Below are 17,962 nucleotides of genomic sequence, written 5' to 3' on the forward strand. Positions count from 1 at the left end.
TTGTCACATGTTGGTATTATATACATATATGGTGTAATATATCTAGTTCCTTCTTTCTTTTAAGAGAGCAAAATGAGCAGGAACTTTGTCAGGAAGACAAATGAGGGCCAGATGTGATGCGAAGTGATGCTGTGATGCAGTCAGAGAAGTGAAAATGCTTAATATTGTCATATAAGGACTAAAAATGCACTTATAGGAATGATTTTTCCTGTTTGTTCTCTTGGTGCATGTTTATTTTCCCCCATTAAAATAACTCAGGGACAACCAACCGTGTGTGACTACCAAACCCCACGATGGGGACGGTTGTCACAAGTTCACAAGACACATTTGATGATCCATATCTTTTAAAACAGAATCAGCTGAAGGAGAGTAAGACCTCTCTATTCCTAGCTGACGCTATAGGCTTCAATTACACATTAAAAGGGGATTTATTGAGTGTACGGTTTATGAGGAATTCAAAGGAAAGTAAAAGGTGTCAGTCACAGTAATAGTTTAATTCAATATGCAGTAAAACAGATTTAATTTTTCATGCATTTTTAACCTTTAATCTAAAAAATATTATTTCTCATGATCCATAGGAACATTTCAGGTTTGCTGTTGGGCCTGTCCTTCAGAGAGTTTTACGCTGCCAGTTAAGGGTCAGACACTACAGATGCTACAAAAAGTGTGTGGACCTCTGGTTGAAGATGTGGCTGTGGTATCGGACACAGTGGTTGCTATGACTACAGCTGCAGTTGTGGATGCTCCGACAGTACAATGCTGTGGATAAACTTGTATAATTATAATTAGAAAACATAATACATTATATGAGACAGCTCAGCTTTCATCTATGGATCAGAGGGAATGGTACAACTAGGGCTGCAACTGGTGATTGTTTTTTTTCATTATCAATTAATCTGTTATCTTCTCAATTAGTTGTTTGGTTTGTTAGTTAAAAAATGTCAATCAATATTTCCAAAAACCTGAGATGCAACTTAAAATTTCAACAGCCCACAACCCAAAGATATTCAGTTGACTTCAGCTGACTAAAGAAACTAAAAAATATTCACATTTGAGAAGCTGGAAAAGAAACATTTTGATATTTTATCTTGAAAAAATGACTCAGACTAAGTAATCAGTCATCAAAATTATCGAAACTTATTTTCTGTAAATCGACTAAATGACTAATCGCTACAGCTTTACTGAAAGCATACTACTGTACTGAAAAAGGGAAATGTGTCATTAAACATCTGCTTGTCATATAAGGAAAGATTTAACCTTTAAATGCTTCCATCCTACAGTGAAAAGAGGAAGATAGAGACAAATAAAACCATGACCTCGATCATTTTGCATGATTAGTTTTTCAGCTTTTCAATGATGAAAACTTTAAATATGAATAATATAGTGCAGGAGCCTGACCAATATGCCATAATGACAACGATTATATTTGCATTTCCCTGCTCCTATTGAAGTGTAACACTTTGGTGTTTGTGTTTCTTCAGAGATGAGATAAGTCTACATGTGACTGGAGAGCGTCCTGACTCAAAATGTCACAAAACTGTTCCTGTTACCTTGGAATCTCTAAAGTGTGTATTCACTATATTCATAATGGACTTATGTGTGTGTGAGTGACCGGAAGGGCAGAAGGAGGAGGGGGAAGAGGTGCCAAGAGGTGAACATGAAACTGATAGACACTGCATATATACAGCGGCTTGCACACAGAGGCAGTCACTTCATTTCCTTTGCCACTGCAAGTGCTGAAAGGAAGAACAGGCTATTTGCCAGCTAATCAGCCTCCAGTCAGACGAAAGGACGACCTCTCCAGCTCAGTGAACAGACATGGCGTCCATGGGGTGATGGAAAGCATGACGTCACCAGACTGGAGCACAGTACTTGGCAGCTGAAAACACCAAGGCCTCGGTGGAAATGTGCAGTGTCTTTGTCGTGGCTCCCCATGTGGTACCAGCTAGATGGCGTATCAGTGTGGCTCAGGTGGTCGTCTATGCCTTGACACTGACCAGGTGTTGTTTAACATACACCCAGGTATGTGGGGAAGGGCTGGGACTGTAGCCTGTCGATATTGATCACGATATTCATTTCGCAGGTCGCTTTTTTGTTGTTGAGGTGGAACATTGATGTCACGGTCTTGTCAACACTGAGCTTCAGGCACCAGTTCTTCAGGTATGAAGACAGGATGTTCATGTCTTCAGAGAGGCCCTCTTCTACTGCTTATATATAGATGTTGAACAGCGTAAAGTAGTTGCAAGGTTGCATGCCCTTTAAGATAAACAAATGTCTTTACAACATCCACAGACCGCAACGCTAGCACCTCTCCAGCTCAGCGTAGAAGGCCTTACCATAGAGCAGACATAAAGACTTGTGTAAAAGAATAAATAGGTGTAAGTAAGTTCATAGACATCTGAAACATGATGAGTGGCCTCAACCAGACTCTGTTTCTTAATAAGAGGTCAAAAGTCTGACAGTCTGTGAACAATTTTAAATCTTAACCATGTGTTGCATTTTACACGTGCTCTGAGAAACATTTGATCCCCATTTTCTGCTATGAAAATGTGGCCACTATGGGTTGTTGAAATCTGTTCCATGTGAGCAAGAGAACTGCAATCTTTTTTACAGACACCTTCGAAGCCAGTAGATTTTGGCATGTGAGTCACTTATTTGCTCAGTTGAAGTAACCTGATCTTCTTTCTTTCTCTCAGCGACTTTGGCGCAGATACCCGTGGACCGCAACTTCAAAAAAAAAAAAGAAATGGAAAAACATGTTGTTGTAGACTATCGTCGACAGGTCAAGGGACAAAGCTGCTCTGTTGGTTCAGCGTTGTAAGTCTATGATGTACAATCACACTGCAATTTTTTTCTGATTTAACCTCCAAGTTATCAAAATATCTGCACCTGCTCCTCTCTGTAACCCAGATGATTTTTCTTGTAGTTTTGTGACCAGACATGGGAAGACACTCTGTTCAGCTGCAAACTTGCTCAATGGGGTGATGAAACGTGTGGATGACGTGAAAAAATTGTGCAAGCAGAACAACTATATGGTACTTTTATCTATTCTGCTGTTCTGCACTGTAAGGGTCTTCTGGTCTTTTACTGTAAAGCAATACATTAGATTCGGTGTAAAATTCAGAATAAATTTAGAAGAGGCTATCATTTTCTGGCGGGAGCTCCACCTTGAAGCATGTGATTCATTGATCAGTGAGTAATGAGTTTGGTTTCTAAATATTCTGAATGTTTGTGTTTCTACAGCACAAACTCTGCTTTGGAGTGAAGCCTGACCTCACCGCATTGCTGCAGCGAGTCAAGGAAAAGGTGTATCCAACCAATTACCAAACAAATAATACTAATCTCTTGTTTCACACAAAAGCTATTTTGATATTTCTCCTGTCTGTCCTGTATTTCATTGTATAGATATAGTGTGGTACATTTGGTACATTCTGTTCATTCAGTACATTTACTTCATTTGTGATAACTATAAAGCACTTTGAAGGATTTTTAAAATATATTTTCTGTGGTGTCTCTGTTTTCAATGACTGTAGAAGAAAAGTTTAAAATGTGATGTGTGTACCTCAATAGATTACCTCTAAACAACTGAGCTTTGTTATTTAAATGTAATATTTTTAATATTTATAAAAATTAAAATAAAGTCTAGTTTTCCCAAATTTGTGTGTCTATCATTCTTTGTCAATGATGCTCTTCACTCTGTTGGGAGTGGAAATTATCTTTCTCATAATTGTGTTTTCTTTGTGCCAAACTGAAGTTTCTAAACCTCATTTTTTGGTTTGGTTGTTAATATTTACACTAAATTACAAACAAACCACAGCATTTGAACAATGGTAACAATGCGGCTCCGATGTGTATCAGGCAAAATTGAAGTAATCTGTCATCCTGTGATGGCAGAGATTTGATAACCAGGAGATGATGTCAGTCTTTACTGTACTTTTTTTGTTTTTTAAGAAATCAAACACAGAAATCTGCATGGATCAGGTGTTGAATGACACAATTGTAGGTTTTAGGTTTTTTTTTTAAGGCAACTGGTCAAAATTTGTGTATCTGAGCCAAGAAACAACATCAGATCAGTTTATTCAGGAGGACAAAAGTCATGAAACTACACAATAGCTCCTAACATACTTGCTCTGAAAGCATCCCAAAACACTTTCACAAATATTTCAGATTGGAGGGGGTTTGAGATGGTCATTCCAATAAATGTTTGTTTCTGGTCTATTTTTCTTAATGGGACCTCATGGTGCATATCTTGCTAATCCTGGTAAATCTCTAATAAATCCAATTGAAATTAAATTCCATTTTTTTCTCCTTCTTCTCCTCCTTCTCCTTCTTCTCCTTCTTCTCTTCCTTCTCCTTCTTCTTTTTCTTCTTTTTCTTCTCCTCTTTCTTCTCCTTCTTCTCCTTCTCTTTCTTATTGTTGTTGCTTCGAAGTTGGCGCGAGTCTTTATGGGAAAGCAACGACGTGGCTGACGTATACGGTGACGTAATGACGTGACGCCCTAACCACCACGAGCAGTGGAAAAGCAAATTGGTTCTCAGATGGTTGGCAGTTGAACGTTGCTACGGTGAGTTCTGCGTGATTTCGGACAGGAAAGGGATAAAAAGTGAGTAAAAAAAAAACCTAAATATGTTTAGAAGTACAAATTAACTTTCTTCTGTTGATTCTTGGCTTGTTTCTTTAAATTGAAATCGCGGAGTGGTGTGGGTCTCCTCCATACCTGCCAACATTTGAGTAGTAAACTCCAGGAGATTTTTGCTTGGGGGAGAGATAAGTAAACAAATTATTATTTGGCTTATTTGGTATTTATCTTATTCACAAGTGCTTATCTTACTTGTTTTTTTTGTGTTTTTGTTTTTGTTCAATAATTAGTCAGTAAACTCGGCATTATCTGACCCAGGCTGGAAAATTTGCACTTTTATTAACAGTTAAAAACATTTCAGTGTGTTTCACCTTCTGTCAAACTAACGGAGCGGCGGCGGCTTCCGGTCTAAGCTTTCAAAATAAAACCTTTGTTATTATGCGCTTCTCTTTATTATTAACAAAGTTGGGGCTTGTAAAATTACGAAACAGTCCCGGGAGAAAATACAAAACGGGAGAGCGGCGGGAGATGGCTCTAAAATGTGTTTTAAACAAATATGTCAGGGAAAATGTGTGATTATTACTGGAAGTATACTGAGTATTTTATTTTCTAAACTGCACTTACCGAGTTGTATTGGGTGGTACTTCCTCTTTGCGCTGTGACTTTTCCCAGAAGGGTACGCATTTCTGCTGCTCTCCATATTTTCATTGTTTTTGTTGTAAAAGTGAATGCACGTTACTTAAAATACTTCTAAAGCTGGTGTAATCAGTGTTAACTTGTAGAACTGTTGTGTTATTTCTTTTCATGCATAAACTTGCTAATTAGAGGAGAAGTTGGTGCTGCCTGTGTGTGCTGCAGGGCTGCCACGTAGCTTGTCACGATAGAGCAGTGGTGTCAAATTCATTTTTATTCAAGGGCCACATACAGACCAATTTGATAATGGAGGGAAGGAAGGAAAAAAAAAAGGTAAGGAAGATAAGACAGACAGAAGGAAGTTGGGAAGGAAGGACAGACGGAAGGAAGGGTGGAAGGACAGATGGAGGGAATGAAGAAAGGAAAGAAGGGAGGAAGAACAGATGGAAGGGAGGAAGGACAGATGGAGGGAAGGAAGGATAGAAGGAAGAAAGGGAGGAAGGACAGATGGAAGGAAGAAAGAAAGGTAGGAAGGAAAAGAATACAGGAAGGAAAGTGGGGCGGATTAGACCCCTCGGCGGGACGATTCTGGCCCGCGGGCCGCATGTTTGACACCCCTGCGCTAGTGTACTGTTGAGAGGTTGTTGACAGGAGACATGTAGTGACTTTCCTCATGGTGTTACATAGCACAGAGAGCATGTATGAGAGAACCTGTGAATGTTTCTTCTCCATAATGCAGGGGAATAAATCGTGTTAGGGCCATTCAGGAGTGTCTTTGCCTATAAAACAACGCAGAATTAGACCCACTACTAAAGTGTGTATTAATTATATTCATAATGGACGTATGTATGTGTGTGTGAGTGACCGGAAGGGCAGAAGGAGGAAGGGGAGGAGGTGCCAAGAGGTGACCGTGAAACTGATAAACACTGCATATATACAGCGGCTTGCACACAGAGGCAGTCACTTCATTTCCTTTGCCACTGCAAGGCTATTTGCCAGCTAATCAGCCTCCAGTCAGACGAAAGGACGACCTCTCCAGCTCAGTGACCAGACATGGCTCCATGGGGTGATGGAAAGCTCCTCTTCTGCGTCCTCTTCCTCACCTGCTGCATAGGTGAGTTTTCTCATGCAGGCATCTTTCCAGGTCAAACCCTCAACAGAGAGGCTTGTTGCTTTCTTTCATCTCTCTGAAGCAGTAAAAAGATGAGACGAGTCAATGCCAAACTTTCTCAGTTTTAAAAGTTAACAGGATGTAATTCAGTCTGAGCAAATCCACTTGGAACAGCTCCACGAGGAAGCAGCTGTTTAGAAAGTGAGCATGGAAAAGAGGAAATGCTTTCAAACAGTTTTTGACATTTATTTACACATTTGTTAATTTTCAGCATTTTAGCTTCAGTTGTGAAATATGAGGATGATTTTAAGTTATATAAATGATTATGATAGAAAATCATCCATTGGTGAAACTGCAAACACCTTTATTATAATGTAAAAGGGAATAAAGGTAATTAAAATGTCATTCCTCAGGGAATAGCTGTGCAACATAGAGCAGACATTAAGACGTGTGTAAAAGAATAAATAGGTGCAAGAAAGTTCACAGATATCTGAAACATTATGAGCAGTCTTTGATCCCCATTTTCTGCTGTGGAAATGTGGCCACTATGTGTTGTTGAAATCTGTTCCATGTGAGCAAGAGAACTGCAAACGATTTTTACAGTCACATTTGAAGCCAGTAGATTTTGGGAGGTGAGTCACTTATTTGCTCAGTTGAAGTAACCTGATCTTCTTTCTGTCTCTCAGAGACTTCGGCGCACATGCCCACGGACTGCTGCGTGAGTACAGGCAGGCCTACAATTGTAAAACAATCAGTTGTAGACTACCGTCGACTGTTCAAAGGACAGGGCTGCCCTATTGATGCAGTGATGTAAGTCTATTATGAACAAACACACTGTAATTCTTTCTGTTTTGTGCAAGTTATCAAAAATATCTGCACCTGCTCCTCTCTCTAACCCAGATGATTTTTCTTGTAGGTTTGTGACCAGAAATGGGAAGAAACTCTGTTCAGTCACAGACTTGCCGGGGCTCAGTGATGTGATGAAACATGTGGATAACTTGAAGAAACGGTGCAAGGATGGCACATATAAGGTACTTTTATCTATTTTTATTTTTAATTTATTTATGTTAAATGAGTTTGTTGTGTTAAACTCCATAATACAATCTGACAAAAAGCTGCAAATAACAGCTACCACTCAAAATTCAGACTTAAAATAAATCTTCTTTTTGTTTTTATCATTTAAAAAAACACCATTTGATATTTTCTTTGTTTTCTTGCTGCGAGTTACATGAGAAGAATATTACTCTCGTGTCTGTCCGTTCAACATGAAGCTGGAGCCAGAAAGTGATTAGCTTAGCTTAGCATAAAGACTGTAAGCACGAAACAACAGCTAGCTATATCCAGGAGGCAATTAACTTCGTATAAAGACTAAGAGCAGGTGGAAAATAGCTCTGTCCAAAGTTCAAACATATATATGTGTACTATTATCACCAAACCTCAATACTTATCTCCCCCTAAAATCACAAAAATGCTTTGAGCACAGAACACTGCCTATAAACCTGTGTATAAATCTATAAATCTGCGCAAACAAACAAGATACAACGTAAGTGGGTTTTAGAGGTGTTGTAATTTTTGGACATTGGACAGAAATGTTTCCACCTGCTTTCACTCTTCATGCTAAGCTAATTGCCTCCTGGCGATACTTCCATATTTTACAGAGAAGATTTTTTTATATTGGCTTACCTACTGTAATGTTAGACACCTTGTGGAATTGGTTGGTATTACATTTTGGAGAGGCTCATAGGAAGTCCGCCGTAGCACCAGGGCAGCAGGGACTATGAAGGAGAGGAAGAAATGGGAAGAGAGAAATGGGGAGGGGCGCAGAATACGAGAGCGGAAGCAGAGGAGAAGTCTAGGTCGTATTTATAGGAATGGCTGGAGGCGGGGCAGTTGTGGTGCAGTCCTGCTCCTGAAACTTCGCTATATAAACTTCCGTTCATGAGAGAGAGAAAAATCAAGCTAGTTTTCAGAATAGTCCTCCGTTGTACTCTCAAGGGGTTTGTACAACGATATGAACCAAAAACCACAGTCAGTTTCAAGCCCCATCAGGTTTCAACCATTGAACTGTGAAACCACAAACACTAACACTGGCTCTGAGTCATGAAGTTGAACAGGAGCCAAAACAGATTTAGAAACGTCACTTTTTTTTGTATTAGCAGTGTAAAATGAAACTGGTTCAAATTCAAACAAAACGTCACATTTGTTAATAATCCTTCAGAGAGGCTTTGAGCAGTGTATTTAACCATCTACAGTACATATCAATGTTTAGATGACTAGATTACTGATATCATGGTCAGAGAGTGTAAGCATCTACCTCTAAATTTAGAGCTTCAATCAAACAAGAAATGAGCACCAGTAGTGTTATTTTTTGTTCATTCCAATCTTTATTAGTGATCAATGTCCTTTTTCTTTTTTTGAAAAGCACAAAAAGTGTTAAGAGTTTTCTTTTCTGGTCTTTTACTGTAAAGCAATACATTAGATTCTGTGTAAAATTCAACCTGGTAGCACACAGCATGTCATCAATCTCCCACCTTTAGAAGAGGCTATCATTCATATCATCTGGCGGGAGCTCCAGCTTGAAGCATGCGATTCATTGATCCGTGAGTAATGAGTGTGGTTTCTAAATATTCTGAATTTTTTTTGTTTCTACAGCCCAGACGCTGCTTTGGAGTGAATCGTGTGTAAACTGAGAATGTGACCTCTGACCTCACAGCATTGCCGCAGAGAGTCGACGAAAAGGTGTATCCAACTAATTACCAAACAAATAATACTAATCTCTTGTTTCACACAAAAGCTATTTTGGTATTTCTCCTGTCTGTCCTGTATTTCATTGTATAGATATGGTGTAGTACATTTAGTACATTATGTTCATTTAGTACATTTACTTCATTTGTGATAACTATAAAGCACTTTGAAGGATTTTAAAATATATTTTCTGTGGTGTCTCTGTTTTCAATGACTGTAGAAGAAATATTTTACCTAAATGTTTGTTTCTGGTCTTTTTTCTTAATGGGACCTCATGGTGCATATCTTGCTATCCTGAAATCCTGATAAATAAAATACTGCATTAATATCTGCTTTGTAAATCACTTGTCCTGTGTTTGCCTCTGAGAAGAAAAACATCGTCCAAAAGGGAGATTTAAGTAGAAAACTACCAACAGTACATTACAAGAAGCACATTTACATCCTGAGTGGGGTGATTCAGTGTGATTTCAGACTTAAATTTTAAATGTTTGCTCTCATTCATTAAAACACATGTGCGGACCAGGATGAAGTGCAAACAAACCCTCAAAATGAAGTCAAAGTACAAATGTCTTCATCTGTGACTATCCGAGCTTCTGTTCACTGATCTGAGTCTAAGGTAGAAAACATCAAATTATTTTGAATGTAATTTAGAATTTAAGATATGATATATCTTTGTCATTGTCAAAGAACATTTTTTCATGTGATATTAATATTCAGTAAAATATTCAGATGTTTTCTTAACATGAAATGAAGATATTCTAAATGTTTGTGCATAATTTCATACAAATCTAGTAAAAATCTTATTATATTTGACTACTACATATTTGTAATGTGTGGTATTCTGATTAGAGTCTAAACAGCCCACAATCCAACAAACCTACTGGTGTGTCTACATAAATTAAATCTATCTTAAAACAATCTGACCACATGCACAGGGAAACAGGTTTTGCCCACTGTTATAATCCCTCCTGTTCATACTTGCAGTGAGGGCAACGCTCCCCCATGTGATATTATTGTCAGAGATGGGTGACTAAATCCAGGCCTCTGAATTATCCAAATCATGCATGCATCTGCCAAAGTTACAGTGTTTTTAGTGCAAACTTCCTCTCCTTGGCAGAGGCAAGCTGGAGCATTGCAGTCATAGGTCTTACAGGTGTTGCAACACTTTCACAGAAACCTGCTGTGAGACTGGGTTGGTCTAAACTCTGTAATCCAGGTTTACATGAATGAATATGTTTCAATGTATTCTAGTGTGTCTGGCTTGTGGAGCGATGTAGAAGACCAAGTGACGTACTTCCTGTCCCAGCTTTTCTCTATGAAATATAAAATAGTGGGAGGGGGGCGGATGGTGTTCCTTTCTGGGAGCGCATGACATTGTATTTTATACTAATTTCAATTTTGGAGTCATAAAATATAATATAATGTTATGTATGAGTTGGTGGTCTTAACCTGACTTATAAATAATATCTTTGCATTTATCCTCTGCTATCGCCACTAGGTCCAATTCTTTCTCATATATTTGTTTAACACAGTAGTTTTTTATTGTATACTATATTAATGATATGAGATGTATGTTGTGCATCGGTAAATATATACTGATCAATTTAAGCTCACTATCCTCAGTTTGTTTAATATCTTTACTACAATACTCTGACCTGGAAACATCTGAAGAAATCCTTGGAAAACAACACAACCAGAGGAAAAGCAGCTGATTTTGAGGTTGGCAGGTTTGTACTCAATGATTAAGACAAAAATGTAACCGTTTAAAACATACTCTGCATACAACTGAGATTTACATAGGTGGATTATGCTGCAGAAATAATTGAAATAGATAGTCACCTGTTTTTGTTTCACCTGTTCTGGGTGCATTTGTATTATCTGTATAAACAGCAAATTATCTTTGATTGTCTGAAGTTTGTAGCTGCAGGTCAGAGGTCTGCTGCCACCTATATGAAGTGGTTAAAATTAACGTTATGCACTTTAGCCACCAGGTGGTGCTATTGTTTTAAGATGAGATGGATCAGATGTGAGTTCAGTGTGACTAAACAATCTAGTCCACAGTCCTCATCTCAACTTCCTAGAAAAGGTCATCTGTGAGATTTACACTATAACAATACTCACATGTATGCACTGTACTGCATGCACATGGAAATTGGTCGCTGTAGTTCAATCAATCAATCAATCAATCAATCAATCAATCAAACTTCATTTATATAGCACCTTTCATAAAGTCTAGTGTAGTTCAAAGTGCTTCACATTCAGTTGATTGACAAGCTGATAATGAGACGGAACAGAAAAAAAGGAATTGATAAACAAACATCAAATTATAAGACAAAAATTGAGACCAATGCATGCAAGAGAAAATAATGATAAATATTTTGAAAATTGAAATGAAAATAAATAAATATGGGATGTGGGCATTAGAGCAGGTTTGAGTGAGGGGTCGGGCAGCAGAATTCTGGATATACTGAAGGGCTTTTTGAGGTGGAACTGAAGAGAATACTATTACAGTAGTCTGGATGGGAAGTTACAAAGGTCTAGCTGGAGGTCACATATAACTCCTGTTTTATAAGATTAGATAAGATAAGATATTCTTTTATCCCCACTAATAAAATGGGGGAAATTTACATTATTGCAGCAACAAGTGGACAGTAAAAAAATAGTATAGTAGTGGCTCCAACGCCATGAGACTCTCTTCCTTTAGGCTTACGATTTGCAGCCTCTTTAGAGGTTTTTAAAAAGCAACTGAAGACCCGCCTGTTTAAATTGGCCTTTCTCTCACCTTAACCCTTTACATACATTTCATATTCTGAAACATAGTCTCGACACCAATTCACATTCCCCATCAGTCATTAATAAATGTTTATGGAAAAAAGACATTCACAATCACTATTTTATGGTCCAAGAGAACATTTTATACAATATGGGTTAGGGTTAAATATGATGAATACATGTTTGAATGCTGGCTAAAATAAATGTGTATATGGGTGTTTTTACAGCTCTCAAATGTATAAATGTATGTCCTGTCACTGTAACATATACAGTATTAAATGCAAAACACACATTACTCCCTAAAATAAGGAGTGAAACTATGGAATCTAAAGCAATATATTCCTTTGGCATTTGGCTTAAATAGTATAAACCATAAGATCACAGAGTTCACATAGCATACAACTTCTTCATATATCTGATATGTTACTCCCTAATCTGTTATCATAGCCGAACACTGTGTCTGAATGTACTCCTGAAACTTTACTGCACGTTATTTCAACTGTACACCCTTCTCTGGCCTCGTAGATTGGTCTAATGGCAGTAATTGGGTGGATAGGTGTGATAGGTCAATTTATCTAACTTGACCAATGTTCAAATGGTCTTTCACTAACAAAGATCACGCCAACTCAGATATGAGTTTAAGGATTTATTGCGACAAAGGTAGCAGGGTTAGTGGTGGAGGGATAGAGTGATGAAGAGATGAGGGTCGAAAGGTTGGGGATGAAGGGATGAAGAGATGAGGGTCGTAAGGTTAGGGATGAAGGGATGAGGGTCGAATGGTTGGGGCTGAAGAGTTGAGGGTCGAAGGGTTGGGGATGAAGGGATGAGAGATGAAGGGTTGGGGATGAAGGGATGAGGGTTGAAGGGTTGAGGATTGAAGGGTTAGGGATGAAGGAATGAGAGATGAAGGGATGAGGGATGAAAAGATGAGGGATGAAGGAATGAGAGATGAAGGGTTAGGGATGAGGGTCAAAGGATTGGGGATGAAGGGTTACGGATGAAGGGATGAGGGTCGAAGGGTTAGGGATGAGGGTCGAAGGGTTGAGGGTTGAAGATTGAAGGGTTAGGGATGAGGGTCGAAGGATTGAGGGTTGACGATTGAAGGGTTAGGGATGAGGGGTGAAGGGTTATGGATGAAGGGTTAGGGATGAAGGGATGAGGGTCGACGATTGAAGGGTTAGGGATGAAGGGTTATGGATGAAGGGATGAGGGTCGAAGGGTTAGGGATGAAGGGTTAGGGATGAAGGGTCGAAGGGTTGAGGGTTGAAGATTGAAGGGTTAGGGATGAAGGGATGAGGGTCGAAGGGTTGAGGGTTGACGATTGAAGGGTTAGGGATGAAGGGTTAGGGATGAAGGGATGAGGGTCGAAGGTTTGAGGGTTGAGGATTGAAGGGATGAGGGATGAAGAGTTAGGGATGAAGGTGTAGGGTAAGGGATGATAGAATGAGCCCCCCTATGGTTCCTGATATCAAATGAAAAAGAGAACATTAGAAAGAACTTAGTTATGAATACACATTTCATGTATGGGGAACTCTGTTTCAGTAAATGGAAAAAGGTTGGGGGGGGTGAAATCATGTTTCTGTGGAAGTATTACAACACCGCTAAGACCCATGGGTGCTGATAAAAACACTGTAACTGATACTTTAATGATTTGGATAACTCAGAGGCCTGGATTTAGTCACCCATCTCTGGCAATAATAACTAATAACACATGGGGCAACAATGTCCTCACTGCAAGTATGAACAGGAGGGCTGATAACAGTGGCCAAAACATATATACCAGTGTTCCTCAAACTTTTTCACATCGAGGACCCCTAACTTGACAAAAATTACACCACGGACCCCAACCTGATAAGATTTCTGCTTTTAGATGTTTTATTAAAGAAAGTGTATGAAACCCATGATCAAAACAGCCATACATTCTGTCATAATCTTATTTATAGATGGAATTATAGTGAAAATAATTATTCCCCTTTTTGCAGGGGACCCTTTGAGAACCATTGATCTAGACACACCAGTAGGTTTGTTGCATTACGGGCTATTTAGACTCTAATCAGAATACCACACGCTACAAATATACTAAATAGGCTCATAAAGGTTTGAGTAAATGTATGAAAGTATGCACAAACATTTAGAATATCTGCATTGCATGTTATGACACAGCCAAAAAGAAAACATGAGAATATTTCACTGAATATTAATTTCACATGAATCTTGAATCTTTGTCTCTTTTTACAAATATACTCAAGTAGAAAACTGAGTTCAGGTAAGATCTGAGGTATTGTCGTTCCTTTTTTACAAAAGCCTCTTACATAATACAATATGGGTAATTGGACACCAGCTAAGTCTTGTTGAACATTTGGCTGCCATAAGATATGTTTGTCTGCTGTGTTGACAGGAAGCCAACTATCATTTAGCGTTACAATTTTTCAAGTTTTTGAGATAATCCAACTGTTTATATAAAGATTTCTTACCTCAGAGCATGTAATCCTTCAACACACACTATATGGTCAAAGGTATCCGGACCGTGTTTCAACATGACAAACCCTCCATGCAAAGAGCCAGGTCTATATAAAACGTGTCCCGGTTTGGTGTAAAAGCAGAGTAGAGAGGTCTGGCACAACATCTCTTTCTTCCAAGGTGCACAGAAAAGGACAGAAGTAACTCAAGCTACACCTGTAGTATAAAATCAATTGTTTTTTATTTGTATTGCCCAGTATCACAAGTTACAAATTTGCCTCACTGGGCTTTACAGTCTGTCGGCAATACAACGTCTTCTGTCCTTAGACCCTCAATTCAAAGAAGGAAAACCTAAAAAAATGGAAGAAACCACAAGAAGAGTAACACAGGAGGGATTGCTCTCCCAGGGTGGATGGACATGCAATACATGTTGTGTGTACACAATAGAACAACAAATCTAAATAAAGTGTCAAAATTATAGTGGAATGTAAATATAAGATGGGATTGAAACAAAAAAACACTCTGATGAAGGCCACAAGCTGAAAAGTGTTGGTACCCCTAGTAAAGTTGTTGTTTATTCTACAAGGGTTGCTACAATCACAGTCTGATGTGGAAGAACTGGGCTGGCCTACACAAAACTTTGACCTCAGCTTCATCCAGCGCCTTTGGGATGAACTGTAACGACTGAACCTTATCAACCAACATCAACATTGGTGCATTAAAGCCCTTGGGGCTTAATTGGAACAACATCTGGTGGAAAGCCATAAACCAGAAGAGTATAGGCTGTTTTAGAAGCACATTAGAGCCTATTGTTTAAGAATGAGATGTTCGGCTATTAAATATGATTGTCATGTTTGTGTGTCCAGATACTTACAGTGTATTTAAACAAGACAAACAGTCTGCATCTGTGCTAGCTGCTCTGTGAGGCTGTGCTTGTAGGCACAAAGATTTGAGCTAAAAAGTGAGCTTGCTAACATGCTCACATTTAGCAGGTATAATATTTAAAATTGCCTGTTTAGCATCGCTTGCTAATCAGTCTTAAGCACAAGACAGAGCTGAGGCGAATGGGAATGTTAAAGGTTTTCATGTCAGGGGATCATTAAAGTTACTACAGTAGATCTTAAGACAACACTTATTTGTGTACCAAATGTACACTGTACAACACATATATTCTTTGCCATCCAGCATGTCCGTGTGGGCCCCATAAGGGTTAAATTTGGGGTGCAAATATGGGTCCCAAGTGGGTTTGTCCGCAGTTTCCACTGCACACACTGTCGGTGTGAAACAAATTCACGGCTATTTCCTTAAGTCTATCTGTCCGTGCTCCTGAACCTGTGAATCTATCAACCTGTCAATCATGATGTAGCCACGCCCTAATGCATACCCTGCTTTATCGTCAAATATAAAATCAGGGAGGCCAAAATTTCACAAATGAACATCATACTGCATTGAAGAAGGCTTTAAACTAGCGATTGAGACCATAAATACATTTTGAAAATGTTTACTGAGGTTAGAAATCAATTGAGAAGTTGGTGAATTCTCCATTGACTTGTATAGAGACGGAAGTCCTTTTGACACCAAAACGGTCGCCCCCTGGTGGCCTTTTGATAGAACGCAGTTTTAAGTTACTTCCGGGTTGGCCTCATTTCAGAGGACCGGAACTCCCCGCCTGGTTATAACATCATTTCATTCTCTATGAAATTCATTGGTAGTACATCCATTAGTTGTTAGATATTGCATTAAAAGTCCAGGAAAAGTAATTGAGATTAATCCTCTGGGAACCTTGAACTTCTGTACATTTTGTGATAATACATTTGGTTGATGTTGAGAAATTTCACCGGATGAGTAAGAACTTTGACCTGCTGGTGGCGTTCAGGGAAAGGTCGAGAAATCACTGCTGGATTTAGGATTGAGTTTCTGGGTACTGTGAATATCGGTATCAACATTTTATGTCAAATCCATAGTCAATAGTCGAATAGTCATTGAGATATTTCAGTTTGGAGTGAATTAGCGAACCAACCACGCTGATGTTGCTGTCTTTTTTTAACCACGCAGGCTCCTTTGTGAAAATCTAAATGCACTCTTGAAATACACTGTTGACCTATTTTTAATTCATGTTTTTTACCTTTTGAATACATTTTAAGTTGCTTTATGTGTATTTCTGAAACTCATCCCAGACACTGAAGCAGCTCCTTGAGATCAATCCTTTTTTTTAAAAAAAAACATGAAATACAGGGTTAAAAGATATGACTGCATTTGTTTTTTTCCATGGAAACATAACATTGCTGCAATATATATGACATTTATAAATGTTCCTGTGAATTAACCCCCCCCCCCCCCCAGATGTTGCTCATCTTACTGTTGTGTATATGTGTCACAGTTCTACAGAAGCACAAAATATCCCCCTGAAAAGTGAAGACAAGTCAAAACAAAGTCATTTTGTAACATCAAGAGGCAACGTCTGCATCTTGTAAGATGATGCACAGGCAATATTTCCTCATAATTTCATTTCAATTTCATCATTTCTGTTCTTTTACTGGCATGTCTCTCTTGGATTTTTTCTTGTGCACTTACACAATAATTCAGTGATTATTTACACTCTATATACTTCATACTTTCAGTCTGAAATCTGATGATTTCTCCTAAAAACATTTGAGTGCTGATATATACTGTATCATTTTTAGAGTGTTTGACCCATATCTATCAAAAAATAAAAAAATAAAAATACTATTGAACACTGTGTAGGCATCAAAGGCACTTGGTGTTATTATTGATGGTGCTTTCAAATTAGATAAACTGGTCAGCTCAGTTGTCAAGTCTAGCTTTTTTTCAGCTGAGGCTTCTAGCCAAAGTTAAATCATATCTAAGCCAGAAAGACCTTGAAAAAGTTATCCATGCTTTTATTACATCTCGCTTAGACTACTGCAACTCCCTGTATGTCGGCATTGACCAGTCAGAGCTTAACCGCCTGCAGCTTTTTCAGAATACAGCAGCTTGTCTCCTAACTGGGACAAAGAAACGCCAGCACATAAATTGCATCAGCCCTCCAGAGCCCTTAGGTCAGCTAACCAGGTGGTCTTGGACGTTCCTCGATCCCTCTTAAAAACTAGAGGAGATCGAGCCTTCCCAGTTGCGGCTTCCACTCTGTGGAGCGCATTACCTTTCACTGCAAACTGCAAACAGCCTCTCCACTTTGAAAACACTGCTTAAAACGCACTTGTTCACCTTGGCCTTTGGCGGAGTATAGCCACTTTATTGGGTCTTTTATCTTTTATATTTCTCTATATTATTTTGTTTGTATTGCTTTTATTGTTTGTTTGTTTTTATTGTATCTGCTTATTTTACTGTAAAGCACTTTGGTAGGCCATTGGCTGTTTTAAATGTGCTATATAAATAAAGATGACATTGCATTCTTCATATTTAATATAGTTAATATTTAAAACTGTGTAGAAAGTGTAAAAACTGAATAATAAACTTTCTCAGCTCTCTGTGAGGGTTAACCAAACTACAATTATTGGCTTACTTCCTGTAGACAAAGACCTCTGCCAAATGCACAAAGTGTGAAATACAATCTTTTATTTATACATCAAGTGTATAGGAGGATTCAGAAGGTGAACGATTGACACTCAGTCTTTTAACTTTCCAGAAGGACGACTATCTT

At 38.5% G+C, this 17,962-nt stretch overlaps 1 protein-coding gene across 5 annotated transcripts; it reads left to right on the plus strand.

Annotated features, from left to right (window-relative positions):
• The first annotated feature begins 4,515 nt into the window (after positions 1-4,515).
• On the plus strand, positions 4,516-9,397 carry LOC133979042 (monocyte chemotactic protein 1B-like). Of its 5 annotated transcripts, none has more exons than XM_062417458.1 (5): positions 4,516-4,604; positions 6,201-6,357; positions 7,011-7,134; positions 7,241-7,355; positions 8,977-9,397. In XM_062417458.1, exons 2-5 carry the CDS (start codon positions 6,267-6,269, stop codon positions 9,007-9,009), a joined length of 363 nt encoding a protein of 120 aa, XP_062273442.1. In that variant the 5' UTR covers positions 4,516-4,604; positions 6,201-6,266; the 3' UTR covers positions 9,010-9,397. The 5 variants fall into 5 exon arrangements, with proteins under 5 accessions (XP_062273442.1, XP_062273444.1, XP_062273443.1 ...); XM_062417460.1 differs by having other exon boundaries at positions 4,540-4,565; XM_062417459.1 differs by having other exon boundaries at positions 4,541-4,604; positions 6,154-6,357.
• The last annotated feature ends 8,565 nt before the right edge of the window (positions 9,398-17,962 follow it).

This window comes from Scomber scombrus, chromosome 4 (genome assembly GCF_963691925.1).
Source record: "Scomber scombrus chromosome 4, fScoSco1.1, whole genome shotgun sequence".
NCBI classification, from domain to species: Eukaryota; Metazoa; Chordata; class Actinopteri; order Scombriformes; family Scombridae; genus Scomber; species Scomber scombrus.

Excerpts from the sequence above, each read along its gene's own strand:
- LOC133979042 (XM_062417458.1), top strand. The coding sequence starts at position 6,267 with ATGGCTCCATGGGGTGATGGAAAGCTCCTCTTCTGCGTCCTCTTCCTC. Across the intron at positions 6,358-7,010 it reads TCATGCAGGCATCTTTCCAG|AGACTTCGGCGCACATGCCC; the intron begins GTCAAACCCTCA and ends TCTGTCTCTCAG. Across the intron at positions 7,356-8,976 it reads GCAAGGATGGCACATATAAG|CCCAGACGCTGCTTTGGAGT; the intron begins GTACTTTTATCT and ends TTGTTTCTACAG.